Source organism: Gopherus flavomarginatus, chromosome 5 (assembly GCF_025201925.1).
Source record: "Gopherus flavomarginatus isolate rGopFla2 chromosome 5, rGopFla2.mat.asm, whole genome shotgun sequence".
Taxonomy (NCBI): Eukaryota; Metazoa; Chordata; order Testudines; family Testudinidae; genus Gopherus; species Gopherus flavomarginatus.
This window is the reverse complement of record NC_066621.1, coordinates 146,718,439-146,732,905: the sequence shown is the minus strand read 5'-3', so window position 1 is coordinate 146,732,905 and position 14,467 is coordinate 146,718,439. Positions and strand designations below refer to the sequence as shown.

Genomic DNA, 14,467 nt, shown 5'->3' with positions numbered 1-14,467 from the left:
GCTGTCGATTAATCGCAGTTAACTCGTGATTAACTGAAAAAAATGAATCACGATTTAAAAAATGAATCACAATTAATCTCAGTTTTAATCACACTGTTAAACAATAGACTACAAATTGAAATTTATTAACTATTTTGGATGCTTTCCGCATTTTCAAATACATTTATTTAAATTACAACCCAAAATACAAAGTGTACAGTGATCACTTTATATTATTTTTATTACAAATATTTGCATTGTAAAAATGATAAACAAAAGAAATAGTGTCAAGTATCTTTTTAAAAGAAATAGTATTTCTCAGTTCACCTCCTACGAGTACTGTAGTGCAATCTCTTTATCATGAAAGCGCAACTTATAAATGTAGATTTTTTTATTTTTATTTTTTTGGTTACACGACTGCACTCAAAAACAAAACAATGTAAAACTTTAGAGCCTACAAGTCCACTCAGTCCTACTTCTTGTTCAGCCAATTGCTCAAACAAACAAGTTTGTCTACATTTACAGAAGATAATGCTGCCTGCTTCTTATTTACAATTTCACCTGAAAGTGAGAACAAATGTTCGCATGGCACTTCCGTAGCCAGCATTGCAAGGTATTTATGTGCCAGATATGCTGAACATTTGTATGCTCCGTGCTTCAGCCACCATTCCAGAGGACATGCTTCCATACTGATGACACTCATTAAAAAAAAAATGTATTAATTAAAATAAACACTGTACACTTTGTATTCTGTGTTGTAATTGAAATCAATATATTTGAAAATGTGGAAAACATCCAAAAATATTTGTATAAATAGTATTCTATTATTGTTTATCAGTGCAATTAATTGTGCTTAATTTTTTTAATTGTGTGATTAATTACGATTAATTTTTTTATTTTAGGTACCCAAGTTTGAAAATTTTGGCCTAAGTCTATCCATTTTTGTGTTGTATTTGTGTTGATGGGAACATCTGAAAAAGTTGGGGGGAAGCAAGCAGATTCCAGTACAAGAAGATAGTTTGAAGCTAAATGATCATATTCTAACTTCACCTGGGGCAGAGAGCCACCTTTTGGGACCAGATTCTCTGCTGTGTGAATGGTCAAAATTCCATTGATGTCAATGAAGCTTTACCCATTAACAGCTGCAGAAAATGTAGCCCCAGATGTGTCAATCACTCACACTGCTTCCTCTTTCTACTCTGATTTATTTTGCGCATCCATCTTCCTCAACAATCTTCACAACAGAGTAATCTTCTTTGTTCTCTATAGCCGTTGGAATTGTCAGACCCTCGATCAGTGGTCCCGTGATCATCTAGAGACCAAGCAGGATTGAGACCAAACTTATCTCAGTTTAATATCAGTGAAGTTAACCTCTGCAGCACTGACATTTTTATCCTTAGCACTGGGGGCGGTAGCACTGAAGCTGTTGCTAGATAGATGTTAAGTTTTACACTCCATGTGGCTTTCGGGAAGAGCAGAGCAGAGTGTTTTAGTCTTGCCCATATCCTCTTTACTTCATAGCTGGAAAGGGGAAATAACCAAGAATTTCCCCCCATTTTCAAAAATGCATTTCAAGTATATTTCTACTCTCTAGACCTAATACTGCATTCTTCAGGCCTTGTCTACATCGGAGAATTTGCCTTGATTCCTGCCATCAGTAGCCAGAACCCCAACACAGACAGGCAATGTTGTTATTTGCATCAATGGAGCTCACCTCTGCTTAAAACTATGGTAAACTTGTAGGCATCACAGCTTATAGCAATTTACCATACTGCGCAAGGGGCCAAGTAGCAGTACTGCTACTGCTGCATCTGGCCACTGATAGCTGAAATCGGGGCAAATCCTAAGTGTGGAAGAGAGCTGACATTTTCAAAAGTGCCTCATTGACTTGGAAGTCTAAATCCTATGTTCAAAAAATGACTTCAGCACTTAGGAGCCTAACTGTCAGTGACAGTCAGTGGAACCGAAGTGCCTGAGTCACTTTTGAAAATGGGATTGCGGCTTCTGAGCCATTTAGGCACTTTTGGGAGTTATACTCCTGATCTAATTCAGGCAGTGCTCTCATGGTAGGTAATGAGAGTCTTGTCCAAGAAAGGAACTCAGGACTGAGCCCCATAAGAGCTGCTAATGAAGTGCTCCTATGCTATGTGTGTGCCTCCTGACTTCACGTCATTAACAAATGTAGAGCCATCTTTCTTCCCCTTTGTTTAGGGGCTGCTGCAGGCTGATGAAATCATATATTGTTGGTTTGTTTTGCTTACATAATAGTCAAACCACGTTTGTTGCAAGTCCAGTGTTCAGTCACAAGATTCATGAAGGGAAGCCTTAATTAGAGTAATTGCTCTATTTATATAACGATTCCTCTTTGTCTAAAATCAGATAGATCTTTGAGAAACCCTCCTTTAGAGTTAATTTCTGTTTTGTTGTTCCAGGCCACTCCTCTGAATGAGCCTGAGTATCCTGGAGAGCGCATTCTGTTCTGTCTCATTCCCAAGGGAGCTGTATTTTGGTTCTATTAGTCTAGTGCAGTCTTGCTTTTCCTTTTTGTGTTTATCATACTTCACTAACAACAAGAGGGAAATGCTAAGAAAAAGTACAAGGAAATATTGCTTTTGCTTAACATCTTGAATGCAAGAGTTGGATTGGGATGGTCTGGCTCAGTGTCCATTTGAAGAATGGTGGTCATGTGGTTAAGAGATGGGTTGGGACTCAGGAGATCTGTCATCAGCTCTGCCACAGACTCTCTGTGTGTCTTTGGGCTGGTCACTTAACTTCTCTGTACTTCAGTTCCCCAACTGTAAAATGGGGATAATAACACTTCATTAAATATTTACCTGCTGTGTCTCTCTCTCTCATCTGTTTAGATCGTAAGCTCCTCAGGGCTTCGATTCTGTCTTACTAAGTGTACATAAGCAACCTAACTCAATGACCTGAGTTGTGACAGCTACACACTACTGTAGTACAAGTTGTGGCTAAAGAAGACATTTTCATTCCTTACCCTTCCAAGTTCCTGAGATGTTTTTCCCCTCACCCCTCATGTTTGGATTTTTTACATTTCCCCCCACTAAGAAGTAACCTACTCACCACAATATTATGTGTGAAACTAATCACTGATGATAGATAAATGCAAAATAGATACGCAGGACCGGCGGTAGAGGTTTGAGCTCCCTAGGCAGATGGCAATTTCGCCCGCCCGCGTGCTGGTCCCACGGCTCCGGTGGAGCTGCTGCAGTCGTACCTGTGAACGATCGGCTCCTCGCGCGGCTCCGATGGACCGCCCGCAGGCACGACTGCGGTAGCTCCACTGGAGCCGTGGACCAGCAGACCCTCCACAGGCACCACTGCGGCAGCTCCACCGGAGCTGCCTGCCGCCCCCTCCGGCAAAACAGTGCCCACCAATTATTCTGGCGCCCTAGGTGATTGCCTAGGCTGCCTAAATGGTAACGCCGGCCCTGTAGATACGTTAAAATAATGCTGAGAGCGTGTGTGTGTGAGAGAGATCGTTATATATAAAACTCTAAAAGGCAAGGAAAATATTATTAGAAACCTAGTTTGTGCAAACATTTCTGCACATTCTAGACAAGTTTACAAGCCATGGTTCTTTATAAATCCATTGCAGTACTTTGGAGCAAGCAGTGTACAGAATAGTCCACCTGTCTACAGATTTAACTCTGGTAGGTGACAAAATATTTTCCCAGTGGTGAGCTCCCTTATCCCTGCAATCTCTGTTGTAGCGTCGCTGGCAGACTAATCTTCCACTCTTCACTGGATGGAGTGATTCATTACATGTTCTTTCAGTAAATATGTATCAATAATTCCATGGAGGTCAGGTGTTCTGGCTCAGTGTGCTGTTTTTGGCTGATGCCCCTGTGGGAAGTTCAGATGAGGTCAGGTTCAATCTAACTGAGTTTACAGCTTTACAAACTCATGTAGACAGAGGCCATTGATTTCAGTGGAAGCAGGATCAAGTGACATACAATTTTAACCTGTTTTTCTTTTGCTAAGGGTTGTCTCATTCTTTCTATGTATGTCTTTGATGGGCAGTTTGTAGGTAGGGCTGGATCCAGAGGCAGATATTCATCTTAGTTGTCTAGTTATTGGTGCAAAGTACAGATACTGATTAAGTACTAAATGACATTTTCCAAGGGAAACCTTTTACCTGTGAGTCATCTTCCATTACCTGCCAAAACACAGAAGAGTTGGCCCTGGAAGGCTCTGTAGGTCTTTCAGACCTTGGCCTGATTATGAATGAATATTGGCCTAAGTCTTGTTTCTCTCTGGATTCTAAATGGAGCCAAGACTTTCCTCTTCCAGAGTTTATCATTTCCCAGTACAATCCTAGAGTCCAGGCCCTGGATTTTTTAAATGTCCTTATGTGTTTTCCCTTGTCCTATTAATGTCTCATCTGGTATCCAGAAGCCCTCAGAGCTCTCTGGTGGCCTAGCATGGCATCCTGCAATACCCGTCCTGCCACTGACTAGTTAGGAAGGTATTGGATAAATTTTTGAGGCATTGGCACAGGCTTCAATCTCCCATAACATCACGTAAACACTTTAGAGAGGAAGGCTGGTCTTTGTGGTTAAGGCATTGGATTGCAACTCCGGAGAGCTGGGTTTAGTTCCCTGCTCTGCCACAGACTTGCGCTGTGACCTTGAGCCACTTATGCTTCAGTTACCCATCAGTAAAATGGAGATCATACTTTTTTTCATCCCCCTCTTTGTCTGTCCTGTCTATTTAGGGGCTGTCTTTTCCTGTGTATATGTATAACAGCTAGCATACCGAGTCCCTGCTATTAGGCCTCTAGATACTACCATAATACAAAGAATAAATAATACAACATTTTTACTGAGGTCCTAAGCTGCCTAGGGAGTTTCATAGGTTTTTAAGGCCAGAAGAGACCATCATAATCGTCTGTTTGACCTCCTGCCTTAGAATTTCAGTCAGTGAATCCTATGTGCACCCCATTACTTTGGGCTGAATTAGAGCATATCTTTTAGATTATTAAATTTAATGAGAATCGGGCACCCAAATCCCTTAGGTGGCTTCGAACGTTTCAGCCTTTAATTTGAAGTGCATTATATGCTACGATATGTAACTAATTATGGCACAAAATATTAACATTGACACAATTAGTAAGAGGCGCTGTTAGCATTCTGTTTTTCCTGGGACTCAGTTGCCAGATACCTACTGTGCTTGATGATGTTAAACCCAACTATTTCCCACATAAAACATGCAGACTGTATCCAGTCTGCTCCAGACACACCATTTCTAGAAATCACGATAAGATTTCATGCACTTACAGACTTTAAGGTCAGAATGAACCATTATGATCATCTAGTCTGACCTCCTGCACAACGCAGGCCACAGAATCTCACCCACCCACTCCTGTAACAAACCCCTAACCTATGTCTGAGTTATTGAAGTCCTCAAATCATGGTTTAAAGACCTCAAGGTGCAGAGAATCCTCCAGCAAGTGACCTGTGCCCCACGCTGCAGAGGAAGGCGAAAAACCTCCAGTGCCTCTGCCAATCTACCCTGGAGGAAAATTCCTTCTTGACCCCAAATATGGCGATCAGTTAAACCCTGAGCATCTGGGCCAGACTCACCAGCCAGCACCCAGGAAATAATTATCTGTAGTAACTCAGATCCCATCCCAGACCAGACTGGAAATGGCAAACAGCATGGTGTTTGTGACAGCCCCTGGGTCATAGAGGCATGAGACACAGGCAGATGTGCTGTCAATTGGGGAGGATGTTCTGGGGTATCATGAATATAGTAATAGTTTGCATGTACTGTATAATGACATCGAAGGGCTAGAATTTCAACATGATAAATCACACACTGAGCTGTATTTGCATTCAAAATGCCTCAGTACAGTATAAAAGAAGTCAGTCAGAGATGGATGCACTTATGTGTGATGATAATAAATGTGACTGTCCTTTCAAATTGTGTCCTGCCTGTTTTAAAACAGAATATTTTGGGCCTGATTCTCATTTAATACAGCCCTTTGCCAGGGCCAGCTCTACAGTTTTTGCCGCCCCAAGCAGCGCGCCGAATTGCCACTGCGGGCGGCGGGGGCAGTCCATGTGCCCTTAGGGCGGCAGGCGCATTTCCGCAGCGGCGGCAATTCGGCGGCAGCTTCTATGTTTAGCTGAAACCGCTGCGGACAGCTAAACATAGAAGCTGCCGCTGAATTGCCACCACTGCGGAAACGTGCCTGCCGCCCTAATGGCACATGGACTGCCCCTCCTTCCCACCCACGGCGGCAATTCGGTGTGCTGCTTGGGGGCAAAACAACAGGGACTGCCGCCCCTTGCAGATTGCCGCCCCAAGCACCAGCTTGGAATGCTGGTGCCTGGAGCTGGCCCTGCCCTTTGCTATCTCTCTGGTCATGTAAAGGTGCCTTTGGAAAATTGAGTTATTTACACTCACTCTTAAGGACCCACCTACTCTGTCAAAGTGGTGTAAAGGGGCCTGACTGTAAATGAGATAGAGGCCCTTTATTTTTGAGAGAGACATAAAGATAATTGTTCAGGCTTCTGTGTTATCACTTGAGCCCCCGTGCCTGTGCACACTGAACGCACACACTTCCAAAGCCAGACAAACTGCAGAACAGGACTGAATTTATACATCAGTTATGAAGCACAAGAGAAGGAGGCTCTTTGATCAGGTATCCAGTCGTTCGAATCATTTCCAAAGATATTTACTCTTCTGAAACAAGGATCACTTCAAAAGGATTTTCGCAGCGGCCCAGCCATGAGCTTGGCAGTAATTATGCATCTTCCCACAACTGTCCCAGGGGGCAGGCAGTGAGAAGTGCATTCCATAAGTGAGCAAATGGGAAGGACTGATTCCCTTCCTGCCGCCTTTGAATACCAAAAACCAGATACATTCGGGTTTGAGATACCTACTGTCTTGTGTCAGCTATAATTCCCTGAGGAGGTTCAGGAGAGGCAGGAGGCTACTGTACTAATCAGAGCCAGCTAACAGAACCAGAACAATTGGGTGGATTTTGATTTGTTGCACTGGATGCCTTTGCTTGATGCAGTTTTGGTGTAATGCTTAATAAGACACTCCAGTGAGAATGTAAGCACACTCCTACTTCCTAGGGCTCTGGGTTGGTTTTGTGAATGGACAGACCAATTCTGATTTTTATTGGTTATATGGCTTGAACCTACATGTACCAAGCCTTTAGAACATCAGAATGGCTATACTGGATCAGACCAAAGGTCCGTCTAGCCCAGTATCCTGTCTTCGAGCAGTGGTCAATGTCAAGTGCTTCAAAAGGAATGAACAGAATGAACAGAACAAGTGATCCATCCCCTGTTGCCCATTCCCAGCTTTGGCAAACAGAGGCTAGAGACACCATCCTTGCCCATATCCATTGATGGACCTATCCTCCATGAGACTTTGCTGTGACTTGAAAATTTTTGTTATTTTTCATTCTAAGCAGAGGTAGCTTAGTGTAGTGGATAGGTACTGGGCTGGGATTCAGGAGACTTGGGCTCTCTTTCCAGCTGCTGTGTGACCTTGGACAAGTTACTTCATCTAGATGTGCCTCCATTTCTCCTTCCCTTCCTATGTCTTGCCTATTTAATCCGAGTTTTTGGGGGAAAATACTGTCTTGTACTATGTGTTTGTACAGGCCCTAGCACAATGGGACCTGACTATGGTAGGGGCCTCTAAGAACCACTGTAATACAAATAAGAAAAACAGTAATTTTTACTTTACCTCTGGGTTCAGAAGTGGGTCTGCTAAAACAGTAGGAGAGGCGTTCTCATCTCTCCAGCATGACTGGAAGCAACAGCACAGGGAATCTCACAAGCGAGTCTGTTATCATATGATTTCCAGTCACTTTTGCAAACCTAAGAAGTTCATATAAAGGCTCTGAATAGGTTTCGCTTTGCCCCTCACTGATTTGTATATGGATTGGAATCTGAGCGGTCATGGAAGATTTTACAGAGAAATAGATCAAGGGGTATCCACTAATCCCAAATCAGAGTGTTTTGGGGATGCGTACTTCCCTTGGATTGTGCTGGCAGAGATGAACAAAAGCAGGTAGAATAGGAAGGGGCGTTCATAGGAGGTAATCAGCCCCTCCACTGCATTTTGTCCCCACCCAGGAGATACCACATAGCTGGAGCTTTGTGGTACAGAAGGGGCATGTTTAGGGCACAGCCACCTGTGAATCCAGATTATCAGCTGCAGTAAACTGCATTAACTCCCCTTCTGCATCTCCTGGCAGGGTTGATGGAAAACAGACATAGGATGGGAGAGCCAGTGACAGGTTAGGAGATCAGAGAGCTCCATACAGGAGCTGGCTCCCTGTGCTAGTGGCCTGAATTCCAAGAGGGTGGTGTTTGGTTTATTTGTGGAGCTGAGGGTCCTATAGGCTTCCCAGGCTGCAAAATCCCCCATGCACACTTACATGAGGTCAGAAAGCCCATCCCATTCGGGGGGGAAATGTGGAGGAAACTCCTTAAAGTGAATCTTACAGAATTTCCAATGATCTCCATCCCCTCTCATGGGTCTGTCCAGGGGAGGGAATGACTGGGCCTTTTAGTAACTCCTCTTCAAGGAATTCCAGCCTTCTGAAAGGTTCTTCCAGTCGAATTCAAGAAGGTTTCTCAAAGCTCCTCCTGCTCATTTTAATTTTCTCATTGCCGAGGATGCAATAGACTTAAAATTCTATCAACAGTGACCAGATGCCTGGTGTGGCTGCTGTGGTATTTACTGAATGTAATGCTCTTTCATCATCGAGAAACGCATCTGGACAACTCAACCAGTGACCCTGATGTTCCTTTCTGCTGCCATTTCAGGTCTCCCAGCAAATTGAAGTGGCTGGTTTTTTCCAATCAAATTGAATTGGATTTCTCTTACTCATAATTAATCATATGTTTGAGGGGGTGGGGGGTGGAATTTTGATTTGGTTTCTTTCATGTTTTAAAAAATTAGGTCCTGAAGTTTAAAAGCAAAAGAAAATACTCTATTCCTCATATGAGAAAAAACTTCCCAACTGCTTGAAAACGCATTCTCACTTGAGCATTATTTCTAAATCTGAAAGGTACAAGCCATATCCCTCTCACCCTAGTACTGAACCGGTTAGATGATCCATAGGTTTTCTTTTTACTTTCCTCCAGATCAGAACCCCTAGCTGAAGTTTGATGCTGCTCTCCCTCTCATAGTAGAGATGGGAGAGTCCTCCAATGGGTTTCACACACACAAGGTGATGTCACTTGTATGAATTCATATGTTCAATTTTCTTCGGGTTGCTGCTTCCTTCTTAATGATCTGTGACATTCAAACCCCTCCTCGTTCTCCTCAGCCATCTCCGATTCCCGAGAGACTGCATTAAGCTCGTTGCAGGTTTCTGGCTTCACTTCAGCAGGCTGAGGTTTAGCAAAAAGGCACCGTTAAAAACTGACTCTAATCCAAAGCCCAGGCAGCTGGCAAATACCAACCTTATAAAGAGCTTTTGTTCTTGAAAAAGAAACCCCCTAAAACACTGTGCAGTGTCAGTAGTGCTGCAGATGATGCACTTTAACCTTCTTTTATTATCATGGTAACCAAGGATGTATCTGAAATATAAGTGACCAAGGACGTAAATATACCCAGGCTCCCTCCCTAAAAGAGGAGTCAGGATCCCTGCATGCTCTTCCAGTGTAACGAAGGTGGAAGGTCTGGTCAGCAAAGTAGGCTCAACAAGAAAGCTGAGGACCTGTATTTGTGTGATTGCTAATCATAGGTGTCTCTCCTGTCTCCTTGCTGGATGTGAGTAAAGGACTAACCAGGTTCATTTATTTTGCTCTGCAGTTTATGACCAAGAACCCCAACATGCGCCTGGGCAGCCTGGCTCAAGGTGGAGAGAACACTATCCTGAGGCACCCCTACTTTAAAGGGCTGGACTGGGACCTGCTGAACCAGCGCCAGATGGAACCACCCTTCAGACCTCGAATTGTGAGTGATAGGGAGCGAGCAAGAGAATCTCCTTTTGTTGAATTCTTTCATTAGCTGTATAACCACTGGGGAGAAGGATGCAGTGGAAGGGTGGCTTTGTGATTAAGGCACTGGACTGGGATTTAGGAGAAGTGGGCTCCATTCGCAGTTCTGCCACAGACTCCGTCTGTGATGCTGGTCAAGTCACTTAATCTGCCTGGGACAGAAAGATACTTAAGCATCTAAAGACATATTTTTAGAAGTGTTTAAGCAGATTAGGCACCTAACCCCCCTCTGTGCTTGAATTCCCATGTACAAAATGTGGGGTAATAATTCTTCCCTTCCCCCAGCTTAATCCTGCCTTGTCTATTGAGACAGTGACCTGTGCAAGGCAGGGGCTGTCTCTCACTGGGTATTTGTACAGTGCCCAGCCCAGTGGTGCAGTGATCCAGGCTGAGGCCTGTGGGTGCTGCTGTAATGCTATTGAATAATTACAGTGACGGGGAGCACAGAGTGCTGGTCCTTCTATCCCCTAATACCATACTGCCCCACGGATGCTCCTTGTGATGCTTTCTCACTCATTCTCAATGGAGATTCTCTCCAGTTCGCTTCCGATGGCACCACTGCCTTTTAAATTCCCTTCTGGGGCCTAATCCTCAGGGCTGCTGAGCTCCTTCATCTCACATTGCAGTCAGTGGGCCCCCTCCTGTTCAAATCCCAGTGAGTTCAGTGCATGCAGAATCAGGCGCAGTGGTTCTTGCAGGTGCTCAGTACTTTTCAGGATCAGGCTTTTTATGTTCTGCCTTTTCCTTCACCTGAATCCAAATCTTCCTGGGACCAGGATCTTCCCCAGTCTTAATGTTGGGACCCTGACCCAGCCTTCCCTGGTATTTAGGGTGACCAGATGGCCCGATTTTATAGGGACAGTCCCGATATTTGGGGCTTTTTTTTTTACTGTCTCCCACCCCCATCCTGAATTTTCACACTTGCTATCTGCTCACCCTTCTGGTATTTGGCCTTTGCTTTGGCTAATGAGGAGTTCGGACTTCAGAACCAGTCTTTCTATTACCATCCAGAGACCTGTGTGTCTGCTGAGCTTGGACATCTCTTGGGTTGTGCAAGGCTTGTGAGACTTGTCAAGGAAACCATCAGAGTGGGATTTTCCAAGGTTCTCAGTCCCCCCGGAAGTCAATGGTAAACTGCCCTTTTGAGACACAGGTGGGAGCAGAGCTGAGCCAATGCTGAGTATGTTTGAAAAATCTCACTCTAAACATGCACGTGTTCTTGCACAGTGTAAAGTGACCATTCCACAGAGTCTAGTGGATTCCCTTGCTAGAGTGGATCTGGAAGAATAAACTCTCGTGGTAATAAGACTTCTTGCTGTTCTGGGGCAGGAAAAGTCAGCATTGTGTCAAAATGTACCATAAGCCAACTTTGGAGTCTCTATTGAAAACAATCATACTTTGTACTGGGTGGGTAGGAATCCGGCACCTGGAGACAGGGTGTTTGTTCTTCCTGTAGCATTACTAATTACTTATTGTACAAGTATAATGGCTTTTGAACAAAGGAGAATATCCCCCAACTAGGCCGTTTCAGACACTGCACAGATAAGGAAAGACTGTGTAGATTCAGCTAATTGGAAACAGTGTGTATAACTACTGTGAAAGGCTGAGTCTGTGCAATATGACGCCTAAACAAAGTAAGGGATTACTTCTCCCTGGGGTCTGCCATTCAGCGACAGTGCAGCCAAAATGCCAGCTGATGTCAACTAAATCAGTGAGTGGTTTGCCTGCAAAAGGCCTATGGGGCCTTACAAAGGACAGGCTAAGCAGGGTCACTCAGCATCTTACAGGATGCAGCCCAAAGTCAGTTACAGAACAGCTGAGCACTCCATGGAGGCAGTCATTCATCTCGCTCAAGACGAGAATAAGTTACAAACAAAGAGAATAGAAAAGTGATGGTGCAAGTTTTTGACCTCTCCTCTTTTTGTCTTTTTTGTTTGGCAGAAATGCAGCGAAGATGTTAGTAATTTTGATCCTGATTTTATAAAAGAAGAACCAGTTCTAACCCCCATCGAAGAGGGGATTCTTGCAATGATTAACCAAGAAGAATTTAGAAACTTTTCATACACTGATCCAGAATTACAGCCATAGCCACATGGAAGGTGGTGATAGAACCTGATGGAAGAAGTGAAAATTGGGTTTACCAGGAATTTCATTCTCAAGGAATACATTGAAACGGCCTTATATTATGCAACAGAACCAACAACAAAGTTACCTTAATGTGAAATAAAAAAGAAAAAATCTGTAGGATTTGTGCAACTCTGATATCCAATATTTATAGGGCTGGAATAAACATGGTATCATAAATAGTCAATGCTGACTATTAATGCTGAGATACTTGGTTCAGCACAGATCTGACTAGTTGCAATTTGCAATGAGTTTGGGGAGTTGGTGTGAGCATGAAATGAGCAGAGTTTTGCAGCTCTGAGCCAAACAGACATTTTACAATACTGACCTTTGCAAGACTGAGCTTTGAGGGATCCAGCACTGCCTCCCCTTTGGAAACATGGGAAGGAACCAGCAGCCACTGGGCTCATTGAGCAAGATGGTCCACGTGGTGCTACCTGTTTCTGGAGTATTTATTTCTATCCTAAGGACAAATGGCTCTTTGAACCTGTTTTGGGCTTCCATGTAAAATACTTTACTGTGCAGACTAGCAAAAAAATGTCACCCCCACCTGTTCTTCCAAACCAGAATGAAGCCACTTATAAGCTCGGTATTTTAGTATGTGTGATATGAAAAGTTTTTGCATTTGCATTCTGTGAAATGCCTTTTTGCATCATGCACTCTCGATGCTCCTTTCTCTGCATACCAGCTGTTTTCAACTAAAATATTGTGTGTGAAACCTTGCCATTTACTTAGATTTTATTTAATTATGTTATACGGAGCCCCTTTTTGTGAGTTCACTGGCTCATTAAAACTTTGATGGAAAATGGTAGCTCTTATATTATTTGTAGTGTTATTGTGATGGGAGCTGCAAAGCTGGCAAGCTGTTTGAAAGCAGAATTGTCAAATAAGCAGCAATGATATAAAAGGACAACACTCTCCCCCTTAGAAGGATAAACCTTCACTAAGATTCAAAGAGAGAGGTGACCTAGTTGGGTTTGTATTTAAGAGCTTGTTATTCAGAAGGGATGCCTTATCAATTGTAGCCTTAAGCACGTGAGCTATAGTCAAGTTGGTACAATGCTGAAAGCAGCTTCTAGAAACCAGTCTCTCCAGTAGGAGATTCAGATGTGCTACTACACCTTCACTTCTGGAAAGCGGACACATCTGTTTCCAATACTAACTTCTTCAGCCATTGCTAAGCTTCAGCCTACATGTCAGGATTAGAACTTTTTTCTTGAGGATTTGACCACCTCCTAGGCAGATACCAATTAGTGGGAAGGGAGGTGAGTTTTAAACAGTTTGCAAAGCCGCTTTGTGTTACAAGTCACAAGTTTAATCTGGAAAAAGGGTGGTCTGGGAAGGACAGTCCGTGTTCTCACGTCTGGTCTAGACACTGACAATATGCCTGCAAAACTATATTGGTTAGGGGTGTGATTTATTTTATTTTATTTTATTTTATTTTATTTTACTGATAGAGCAGCACACAAGCAACCCCTACTATGGATGCAGTTCTACCAGTATAAAAATGCTTATACTGGTATAGTTTATTTCTCTTCCTGTACAGGAATAAATTATACTGTTGTAAAGACTTGTATACCAATATAACTTGCATATATACTTGGGGGTTGTACTACTTTAATTATGCTGGTCTAGTTAAAGTGGTACAAGTTGTCTATGTGGACAAGACGTTACAGTCATATCCAAAGCCTTTGGAAGTCAAGTGGTATCCTTTCTTTGACCTCTGTGGTCTTTGGATCAGGCCACACCCACCACAGCAGCATCTGAGCACTGGTGAAAACAGAGATTCTCTCTTTAACAAGCAATCAGCACGTGGTGGGCACCAAATGAATAAAACTGATCATTATAAAAACCTTACTTTCAGCACTGGAAGGAGTGGTTCAGCAGGCAACTGGTTACAAGTTCTCTGTGGGCAAGCCCCTTTGGCAGTTCTTCCCACTGGAGATCATTGTAGAGTAGCCTTCTGGGGAGACCTGTGCCATGAGGGTGATTTGTGATATGCCTCCTTCACCAGATGCCTGATATCATCCCTCTCACTTTTATTGGTAGTGCTGCTCCTCTGAACATCCATGCGCTTCATGGAATACCATTCTTGAATCCCTCAGGAGTTAGAGCCGCCAAATCACCCATAAACGTCGAAACTTACTGTTGTATCACCATGCTGACCAGACTCCAGCAATATTACAGTAGCTAGTTACATCACTGATTGCAAGATAATGTGGAAAACCCAACTTTTAAGACTTGTATTGATGTACCCCCTAGAAATCTATATTCTGAGTGAATCCAAGGAGCAGGCCATTATGACATGGTTTCTGATTTACATTTCACAAAAATCTCTGCTAGAAAGTTGAGAATAGGAGTAA

General features: G+C 43.3%; 1 protein-coding gene across 1 annotated transcript in view; it reads left to right on the top strand.

Annotated features, from left to right (window-relative positions):
* Positions 1 to 12,906, top strand: part of PRKCH (protein kinase C eta) — a 170,744-nt gene extending 157,838 nt beyond the window's left edge. Inside the window, exons 13-14 of the mRNA XM_050952601.1 lie at positions 9,793 to 9,936; positions 11,922 to 12,906. Coding sequence (XP_050808558.1) covers positions 9,793 to 9,936; positions 11,922 to 12,068 — 291 coding nt within the window. The 3' untranslated portion in view covers positions 12,069 to 12,906. The remainder of the gene's footprint in view (positions 1 to 9,792; positions 9,937 to 11,921) is intronic.
* The last annotated feature ends 1,561 nt before the right edge of the window (positions 12,907 to 14,467 follow it).